At 57.9% G+C, this 10,589-nt stretch overlaps 1 protein-coding gene across 1 annotated transcript in view; it reads left to right on the plus strand.

Annotated features, from left to right (window-relative positions):
- Positions 1 to 10,589, plus strand: part of PRCC (proline rich mitotic checkpoint control factor) — a 21,071-nt gene that overhangs the window by 5,129 nt on the left and 5,353 nt on the right. The window contains 3 exon segments of the mRNA XM_077764203.1: positions 3,123 to 3,170; positions 5,220 to 5,786; positions 8,319 to 8,414. Coding sequence (XP_077620329.1) covers positions 3,123 to 3,170; positions 5,220 to 5,786; positions 8,319 to 8,414 — 711 coding nt within the window.

Raw genomic sequence — 10,589 nt, forward strand, 5'->3', positions numbered from 1 at the left:
CTCCGGGGCTGGTGGGGCAGCCCCGCCCGGTCCCACAGGCTGGAGGTGCTCTCTAGGGGCTGACTCCGTGGCCCTCGCGCGTCCGCTCCTGTGGAAGGTGACTTAGCACTACTCTGTAATCCAGCAGTTTTCTTTTTTTTTATTTTTCTTTCTAAAATTTTTCCTCAAGTAAGCCCTACACCCCACATGGGGCTTGAACTCATGCCCCTGAGATCGAGTCGCATGGCTCCACCGACTGAGCCCACCTGGCGCCCCCTTAATGAAGTAGTTTCATTCCTGGGCAGGAAGAGCCGGGAGCGAGACCGCACGCTTGCAGCGCTGCTCGCGGCCCGGAGGCGCCCGCGGCCCCGTGTCCTCGCCACGCATGGCATCCAGCCTGAAGGAGGAGGGAGAGTGACACGTGTGCCGCGTGGACGGCTTGGGAGACGTTGCGCTGAGAGAAGCACGCCCACCATAGAGGGGAGCGCGTGCGCATGTGCTCCCAGCTAGCCGGGGGGCGGGGTGCCCACAGCGGGCAGGGTCCCAGGGGCAGGAGAGTGGAGGGTCCCCGGGGCTGGGGTGCAGCGCGCGGGTGGGGGGAGGCAGTGTTTACGAGGTACAGGCTTTCTGTCTGGGGTGGTGAAAAGTTCAGAAATAGTGGTGATGGTTGTACGACACTGAACGCCCAACATGCCGCGGAGTCACACACTTCAAAATGATTAACGTGGTAAATGTTATGGGGCCGCCTGAGGGGCTCAGCCGGTTCAGCGTATCTGACCCTTGATGTCAGCTCAGGTCATGACATCAGGGTTTGTGAGTTTGAGCCCTGCATCAGGCTCTGCGATGACAGCGCGGAGCCTGCTTGGGGTTCTCTCTCTGCCCCTCCCCTGCTTGCATTTTCTCTCTGTTTCTCTCTCTCAAAATAAATAAATATAACTTAAAATATGAGTTTCAGGGGTGCCTGGGTGGCTGAGTCGGTTAAGCGGCCGACTTCGGCTCAGGTCATGATCTCATAGTTCATGGGTTCGAGCCCCGTGTCGGAGCTGACAGCTCAGCGCCTAGAGCTGCTTCAGATTCTGTGTCTCCCTCTCTCTCTGACTCTCCCCTGCTCACGCTGTCTCTGTCTCTCTGTCTCTTTCTCAGAAATAAATAAAACATTGAAAAAAAGTTCAAAAAATGGGAAATGTTACGTTCTCTTTGTATTGCCACGCCGCAGGGAAGAAACCCAGTGTGCTTGTGTCCCTGTCCCCGTCTCGGGGGCTGTCCTGTGTCTCAAGGAATTACCGTGTGCTGGGCTGAGCGGTTCCCGACAGTGGACTTGCTGTTCCTTCCTGAGCCCCCAGGGTGCTGCACGCCCCCAGCCCGTGCCTGCGGGCTGCTGGCGCCTGGGGCCCGGCCGCTCCCTGCTCGCGGTGCCCTACAGAGAGGTTTCTCTCCTTTCGCGAAGCATGTGAACAGTTCTTCGCCGAGCTCTCCTTCCGTCCCCGTTAGCCTTGGGTCAGGCCCGCACACGCCGTGGGCTTCGCAGCCCTCTCTAGACCTCTGCCGGGGGGGCCCGGGAGCTCCGTGTCGCCACCCTCTTCTAGGACAGGGTTGACTAAAGGTGGTGCAAGGGTCCGGGGGCGGTTTTCCCTCTGTCTCCGCCCTGTAGTCCCCCTGGCTTCTTACCGGATGTCTCTGAATTCGGAGGCAAAATGATGTCCGTCCTTCCCTCGAAGACGGGTAGTGAGGGCTCCGGGCTCAGCCCGCTTGTGCGGTCCTTCCTCCGGTGCTGTGTTTCGGGGGTCCACCGTGACGCGTGCCCGCCCCGGGGTGACGTGTCACGCACTTACATGGATGGGGCAGCTCTGTGCTCTTCGCTCCTCCCAGGACCCTGGGATCAGGACCTGAGCCAAAATCAAGTCACTCAACCGACTGAGCCACCCAGGCGCCCTGGGATTAACTTACTTACCTGTTTGGTTAGTTAGTTACTTACTTATTTGTAGTTATTTTTAATGTTTTTACTTATTTTGGAGAGAGAGAGAGAAAGAGAGTATGAGTGGGGAAGACGCAGAGAGAGAGACAGAATCCATAGCAGGCCCCAGGCTCTGAGTTGTCAGCACACAGCGAGCGCAGCTGCGAGCTCCAACTTGTGAACCGCGAGATCATGACCTGAGCCGAGGTCAGTGGCTCAAAGCCTGAGCCCCACAGGCGCCCCTGGGGATTAACTTTAAAAAACCGAGTGTTTGGGACGCCTGGGTGGCTCAGTCAGTTAAGCGTCCAACTTCGGCTCAGGTCATGATCTCGCAGTTCGTGGGTTTGAGCCCCGCGTCGGGCTCTGTGCTGGCAGCTCAGAACCTGAAGCCTGTTTCGGATTCTGTGTCTCCTTCTCTCTGCCCCTCCCCTGCTCATGTTCTGTCTCAAAAATAAAGTATTAAAAAATTTAAAAAAGAATCATAAAAAAAATGAGTGTTTAAGCTTGCTGTTCATAGGCTGGCACCTTTTTGATCGTTGGGGATGTTCAGGAGCTGGTCCTGAGCTACAAGGTCAGGTGGTGTCTAGTGTGAGAGGTTGCATTAGGGACAGTCCTAGTGAGTCAGAGGGTGACACAAATGGCCTCCTGTCTTGCCCCAAGCGCTCACCGACCCCGCCTTCTTCCTGGACGCGAACAGCTCTGTCTGGCAGACAGTAGATCATACTTGCAGAGAGAATAGATTTCTCCAATGGCTTTGACCTTTAATGCTGCACAGAAGAGTAGTTAACACCCCACTTAACTCCCGCCGGAGTTGCCCGGCCGTGTGGTTATGTTGTCTGCGTGAGCGGTTTCAGAAGGGCAGCCAGGACTGGGGGCATCACGGGCCAGATCCATCCGTCTTCCGCTGGACAGATTGATTGGGAGAAGGATGGGCGTAGCTTTTTCTTTCCCCCAAGTCCAAATGGGAGGAAATGGTTTTACTTTAAAGGAATCGAAATTGATGCCAAGGAGCCTGTGCAGCAGGCCTGGGGGCAGAGCGAGCGGCAGGAAGGGGGCCCTCTGGGCGCCTCCCCTGCACAGAGGTGGGGCACAGACACGTCGGCCGCCCTCGTCCGGGCCTCGCTGGATGCGGGAGCTTCCTCCACCGCCTTCACGCAGGAAGGCCTTATTCCGTGTCTTTTTTTCTTAGTCAGATTCCGAGGAAGATGAGCCCTCCAAGAAGAAGACTGTCCTTCAGGTAAGCCTTGTGACGAGGCAGAAGCCGTCTCTTCCCTTCCCGTAGCGCTTCCTGAGAGATTCACAGCGCATGCACGGGATGCATTTCACGTCGCGCTTAGAGCGGGTGCGAGCATCTGAGGACCAGCTCCGTCCTGTGGTTTGGGTTTTCTCGGAGCCGCCAGCCCTGGTGCTGCACGCCCTCCCCTCACCCTGCTCCTTGGTGCTGGCCTGATGGCCTCACCCCTGCCGGGTGGCACGGAGGTAAAAGCCAGTCTGGTGCATTTCTGCTAAAAGGATTATTCAGGAAGGGTAAACGGATTGATTGGGCAGAACGATGTTAGGAACATCTGCGTTTTCCAGCGTCTTGTCCCCGTCTGCCTCTAACCGGGAGAGTAGCGCTTACTGGGTGCAGGCCCGGCTCTGAGTGCTTCGCCAGCATTGACTTGATTTAATCCTCAAAGTGGCGCTGAAGTCATGGCCTTATCGTCACCCCCATGTTCTGCCGGTGGAAACGGTGACCTGAAGGAACTTGCCCGGGGTCCCGGACAGGCAGGGCGGGAGTCCGGCTCGCTCACCTGGAGCCTGCGCCCTTCCCTGCTGCACTTGGCTCCTGCTGCAGACCCGAGGCCGGAAGTCCGCGGCCGGCTCTGCCGTGTGCCCTGGTTCCCCGTGTCGCAGCGCCTTTGTCCCGGTCCCCGGCAGTTCCTCCCCATTCCGCTCCCCACTCGGGGCCTCCCGTGCTCCGATCTCGTGGATTGTGGGTCTCAGGAAAAACAAAACCACAAGTGGTCCTGCCTTTGTCAGGTTAGCTCATGACTCAGGTGTACGATGCCAGAGCCGTCCCTCCCGCTGGCTCTGCTGAGATGTAGCCCTGTTTGTAGGGGCGATGGAAGAGGGGTCACGGCAAAAACTGGCAGCTGAGGCTGCTGGAGGCCGGTTCTCTGTTACCAGGATGGCTTCCTGGAGGAGGTGGAAGGGCAGCCCGAGTCACGGGGAGCCACTGGAGCCACTGAAGGCCTCCGGAGTAAAGAGCAGTCTCCCTGCTGGCGGCGGGGCTGGGTGGGTAGGGAGTTCCGCTGTTGGGCAGAGTGGGGACCCGGTGCACAGGGGTGTGGCTGTAACCCCAGAGCCACTTGAAGTCAGACGCTCGGAGGCAGCCTGAGCATGGGAACCACATGGCACTTGGGCCCGCTCCCTCCAGGCTCGGGTCTCTGCGGTCTGCCTGGCTGGAATGTTCCAAAGCTGTGGACACGCAGCAGGGGGAGGAGCCCACTGGCCAGATGAGCTGTTCTGGCTGCTTGACTCACCAGCCTTTCTTCACTTGCTTGGGCGTTGCTGGGCCGAGAGGCTGAAGCACTCTGGTCCTCCAGGACAGGGCCATGGTGGCCTTCTTCCATTCTCCTTTCCAAACTGACCCCTCCCTTGGCCCTCCAGTCAGGCTGCGCTGGCCCGGGGGCAAACAGAAAGCAGAACCGGCGCAAGTTTTCTGTGCCACAAGAACGCCAGGTGCGCCGAGCCAATTAGCTTGCAGATTGAGGCGTTGACTGCTTGACGCCGGCATAATCTGGATATACCACGTGTGTAGGGCTTTCCTTAGGCAGGGAGAGGACTTCGGGCCACACAGGAATGAAGGTCTTTTCGACAGAGCCTTGGTTTTGACTTTGAGTAGCAATCCAAAGGAAGCAGGGCGTTCCTTTGTTAAGAGGAGCCTTCAAGACCTGGAGAGGTAGAGCGATCAGCTGGAGAGAGCCCTGGGCTGTTGGGAAGAAGGATGACGTGGGTTTCAGAGCATCGAGTTCGCCAGGAACCACAGAATCGGGGAAGGCTCTGGGGCAAAGGGCACAGGGACGCCCTCTGACCTGGGAGAAGCAGCCCGCAGAGGGGCCTGAGCTGGGAGGCGCGCTGGATCACCCAGCCAGTGGGCGGGCGGAGTGAGGAAGGAAGCAGGGGCTGGTAAGACCTGAGGCCGAGCGCCTGTCTGTGATGCTTGTTCTTGATGCCAATGATCCGTGTCACCAGATCTCACTTGTCACATTTCTTCCCTCCTCTCCGAACCTGCGCTCACCAGGGATCCGGCGAGGGCGCCGGCCTGTCTGCCTTGCTTCCCCAGCCTAAAAACCTGCCTGTGAAAGAGACTAGCAGGCTGCTCCTGCCCCACGCCTCCTCTCGGAAGCCCGCGGACGGCTCCTCTGACACTAAGCCCTCCAGACAGGCTTCTAAGACCAAGCCCTCTTCCCTTGCCTCTGTCGTGGGCACCACGACCACCACACCGTCCCCCTCTGCCATCAAGGCTGCTGCCAAGAGCGCTGCCCTGCAGGTGACGAAGCAGATCACGCAGGAGGAGGACGACAGTGACGAGGAGGTGGCCCCCGAGAACTTTTTCTCCCTCCCTGACAAGGCTGAGCCGCCTGGAGTTGAGCCATACCCCTACCCCCTCCCCGCCGTCCCCGAAGAGCTGCCCCCGGGCACAGAGGCGGAGCCGGCCTTCCAGGACGATGCAGCCAACGCCCCCCTGGAATTCAAGATGGCAGCGGGCTCCAGCGGGGCCCCTTGGATGCCTAAGCCTGGGGACGACTACGGCTACAGTCAGTTTTCCACATACGGCGACGCCAATGCCGCTGGTGCTTACTATCAGGTGGGTAGGGGACACGGAGGGCGGGCCAGGGCGCGGGAGCGTGGCGGCGAGAGCTCGGAGCCGGGGGTACGGCCTCGGTGGTACTGCTTTGGCTGGCTTCATGCCTCCCAGCACCCCGATTTTCCTGTCCTCTCCGGCCTCAAGACGTACCGCCTTGGTTCTGAGAAATTGCCTGTCTTGAAGTCTGGCAGGTAGAAGTACGGAACTGATACTTTCGTCCTGAAAACCAGCCCCTTAGGAGCTGGCGAGAGGCGTAGGGAGAAGGCAGGAGATCCAAGATGCCCTTGGCGTGGGTGGTGAGGAGTGAGCCGGAGGGGTGCACTGAGGGCAGGAAGGGAGGGGCTCAGGGGGAGGGGATCTGGAGAGGTGAACGCAGAAGGGAAGGGGGGAGGCAGGAGCCACGGGAGGTCCAAAGGATGGAGGCCCGTGTCCCAGGGAGAGGGGACCGCGGTTGTGCTGTGACAGCGCGCGGGGTCTGACCGCAGGTTGGGCTTCGAATCCCCGGCTGCGTGGGTCCGGCAGGTTCCTCAGCTGAACACGGGGAGGGACAGCGGCGGCCTCGTAGTGGCGGGAACCCCATCAGCTTAGCGTGGTGCCTGGGACAGAGCAAATGCCCAGGACAGAGCTGGGATAACTTTTTATGCAAGTGCCAGTCAGCGAGTACTGATGCCAGCCAGGTAGGGAGCGGGTTGAGGAAGGACTTTCCCAAGCAGTCTCCGTGCTGGGTGGGGAGGGCTCCGGGGGCTCGGGGGCTCTGGCCACGCGGGGCTGGCTGGCGACCTGGCTGGCGACCGCTTTTCCTACCAGCCTGGGGCCATTGCACCACTTAAGTCCCCTCGACCACCTTGACTCTCTGAATGGCTGGTGTTAATCTTCACCGCGGCGAGTGCAGGGACCCACAGTGCGTGGGCTCTGAGGGCGCCCGAACACAGCCGTGTTTCCTCAGTATTTGCTGTTGAGCCTCGATGTATCTTGTGGGCCCATCAGGGACACTGCGTCTCCCTTCAGCATTGTGTTTTGACCTATTAGCGAAAGCAAAACAAAACAAAAAACAAAAACAACAACAATCAAAGCCATTTAAATGAAAAACACCAGGCACCCGCACACCTTTATTCGCTGCACCAGGTGGTCTGTGGGGGCGAAAGCATGTGACCGCTCTAGGGACCCTGCGGTTACCAGTATCTTACTGTGAGTGCGTTTATAGATTGTGCTCTGATCACTGTGGATTTTTAGGTATTTTATTTGGTCAGTACAAACCCTTATTTCCCATTAAGCTCACTATAAAATGAATGTTTTTAAAGGGCCAGTTTTTGGAGTTTTGGGCAGAAGTGGAAGAATTGGGAGAAAGCACGGGCAGGGAGGAAGCCACTTCTCAACCTGAGGGCTGTCTGGCTGGCCTCCGCCTTCTTCCTCTGACCTGCAGTCGCTCAGGGCAGCCCGGCTCGCAGGCAGTCATTAGATTCCTGAGCCGAGGGTCCAGTAATGCTGCCTGGTTTGTTCCCAGCTTTGTAAATTCCCTACCACCCTTAAAGCCATTTCTTTCTTTCTTTTTTTTTTTTTTAATTTTTGAATGTTTTATTTATATCTGAGAGAGAGAGAGAGACAGCGTGAGCAGGGGAGGGTCAGAGAGAGAGGGAGATACAGAATCCGAAACAGGCTCCAGGCTCTGAGCTGTCAGCACAGAGCCCGACGCGGAACTCGAACCCACGAACCGTGAGATCATAACCTGAGCCGAAGTCGGCCGCTTAACCGACTGAGCCACCCAGGCGCCCCTTAAAGCCATTTATTTTATCTGAGTTTTTTGTTGAAGTATAATTGAGGGGCACCTGGGTGGCTCAGTCGGTCGAACATCCGACTTGATTTTTGCTCCGGGCGTGATCTCATGGGTGTGAGATCGAGCCCTTCACCGGGCTCTGTGCTGAGCACGCAGCCTGCTTAAGACTCTCTCCCTCTCCCTCTGCCCCTCCCGCGCTTGCTCCCTAGAAAAAAGGAAAAGAACTATAGTTGATGCGATGAATGTTACGTTAGTTTCAGGCGTGTGGCGATTTATTTCGTGTCTGAGATCTGCACCCTCCCTCCCTCCCCGTTGCAGGCTGTGTCCTTGGGTCCAGACGCCCGAAATAAGATGCGGAGCAGGAGTGGTGTGCCCTCACACCTCTCCCCTGCTCACAGCGGAGCGCGTCTCCATCTCACGGGCAGGGCCTGTGGGGCTGAGGGCACCTTGGCGTAAGGGTTGGGGTTCACCCTGGGGAGCCGCTGAGGGAGCGAGGTGTAAACCGAAGCAGGAGAGAATGTCTCTTTCTTGTCCCCCTTCCCTGAAGGGCATCCACCTGGATGGTGCCCATCAGAGAAGCTGCAGACTGTTCTCGAGTTACAGCTGGGTCCTCAGGACGCGCCTCTCCCTGGGCTTCCTGAGGGGCCTGTGGCGCGGGCGCCTCCTCTGCCTCATTGATGAGGGTTTGCTCTGCTCCAGATCTGTCCCCGGCCGCTGCGCCCCTCAGTTGGCGTGTTTCTCCCCCCTCTCGGCTGCAGGATTATTACAGTGGTGGCTACTACCCTGCACAGGACCCGACCCTGGTCCCCCCCCAGGAAATTGCCCCAGACGCCTCTTTCATCGATGACGAAGCAGTAAGTTAAAGCGCAAGGGACCATCTTCCATCGTGGACACCAGGTTTCAAATCCAAAAGTAAAGAAAATTTGGGGGTGGGTTGCCTGGGTGGCTCAGTCGTTTGAGCATCTGACTCTGGATCTCAGGTCTTTAACATTTATTCATTTTTGAGAGAGAGAGAGAGAGAGAGAGAGAGAGAGAGAGAGTGTGTGTGTGTGTGTGTGTGTGTGTGTGTGTGTGTGTGTGAGGGAGGAGGAGCAGAGAGAGGGAGACACAGAATCGGAAGCGGGCTCCGGGCTCTGAGCTGTCAGCACAGAGCCCGACGCGGGGCTCGAACTCAGGGACCGCGAGATCATGACCTGAGCCAAAGTCGGATGCCCAACTGACTGAGTCCCCCAGACACCCCTGTGGTGGAATTTTGCTCAGGTCTTGATCTCAGGGTCGTGAGTTCAGGCCCCGCATTGGGCTCTGCACTGAGTGTGGGTTGTTTTGTTTTTTTTGAAACTAAACTCAGTTTTAGGATTCGCTGTGGCAGAAACTTCGCAGTGCAGTGGCTCATATCAGAGAAGTTAATTGTTTTCTTCCTCAAAGAAGGCTGGAGGCAGGCGGGCCCAGGCCGTCGGGACAGCCCTGCGTACTTGTCGGGGATCCAGACCCCTTCTGCCCATTACTCTGCTGTCCCTAGGTTGTGGCCTTTATTGCTCTGCTCAGTGGCGTTGGCTGAGGCTGCCGCCCTCAGGCCTGCCTTCCAGCCGCCCCCTCCGCAGCTGGGGGAGAAGCGGGAAGAGTGTCTGCCCTCTGCTTTCGGGAGACCTCTCCCCAAAGTCCCTGCAGAGACTTGCACGTCTGTCTCAGTGACTAGAGTCTGGTCACCTGGCCACACGCAGCTGCAGGGGAGCCCGGGGTGTGATAGGCGTTGAGTTAGTCTGGTGGTGAGATGCCGGAATGCTGGGCTCGTTCACATCAAAGGCAACGGGGACAATGGATTTGGGGAGGGGACAGCAGCCGCAGTAAATGACTCCTGTGTTCACACACCTGGGTCCCTTGCCGCTGGGCTCCCTAACCTCAGCATGAAGAGACCTGAAAACCCCAGGTCCTGCCGTCAGGCTGTGCTCCGGACACAAAGTCTTATTCTCTCTGTAGGCAGCTCCCAGTCTGTTATGGGGTCGGAGACATAGGGGGTGCTCTCTCTTTGCATTCAGGTCCTTGTGGAAAATAACTGCTTGCTCGTCTTTTCACAGAAAGGTATCTATCTGTCTGCATACTTCTTCCTACTGTCAGTGTGTCCATCCATTCCCTTGTGGGTGCATCCTGGACATGTTCTGAGCTGGGCCCTTTTTGTCCTCGGCCAAGGAGGCAGCAGGAAGCTCACCCGGGGCGAAAGCTGCTTTCCTGTGGGCAGGGTGCCCCTCAGAGGAGGCCTCACTAATGACTCAGGGACCTGGACGTGGCTCGCACTCAAGTCTCCGGGTGTTTTCCTGTGTCCTCACCCACCCGCCTTCAGGCACGAGTCTGGGCGATGTTGTGTGGGCTGCACTTCTGGTGAGGACGGAAGAGCGAGTGCCAGTCTCCTAGGAAACTGGCCAGGCTGTTTTTGCGAGGCGCCCTCTCCCCGGCTCCCTCTCTGAGGTCCACCCTCGTGTGGGGTCTGCTGATTTTGTGATGCCAGACCAATGAGAAGGAGCAGATGTGTAAAAACCAATTTTTAGAGGGAGAATCCTAGATTTTTTTTTTTTTTACCCTTAATTTTTTTTTAATGTTTATTTTTGAGAGACAGAGATGTAGAGTGCGAGCAGGGGAGGGGCAGACAGAGAGGGAGACACAGAGCCCGAAGCAGGCTCCAGGCTCCGAGCTGTCAGTGCAGAGCCTGATGCGGGGCTCAAGCCCACGAACTTGTGAGATCCTGACCTGAGCTGAAGTCGGACGCTTAACCAACTGAGCCACACGGGCTCCCCTACTCTGAATTCTTAATTGGAAAGTCGGATGCGGTCCTTTTCGGTAGATTGAACTTACTCGTAGTTGGAGCGCACGTTCCCAGCAGTGACCCCCGGTCCCGCGCTCGCTCACGCTTGGGAGTTGTGCCTCGGCCTCCCTTTCCCTGAGCGCAGGAGAATGTCTGATACACAGCCTTTCATCTGGCATCAGGGGCTTGGTGGGTGGCGGGGTGAGGGGGTCTGGCCCCGGGGGCGGGGCTG

Source organism: Crocuta crocuta, unplaced genomic scaffold (assembly GCF_008692635.1).
Source record: "Crocuta crocuta isolate KB4526 unplaced genomic scaffold, BGI_CrCroc_1.0 scaffold528, whole genome shotgun sequence".
Classification (NCBI taxonomy): domain Eukaryota; kingdom Metazoa; phylum Chordata; class Mammalia; order Carnivora; family Hyaenidae; genus Crocuta; species Crocuta crocuta.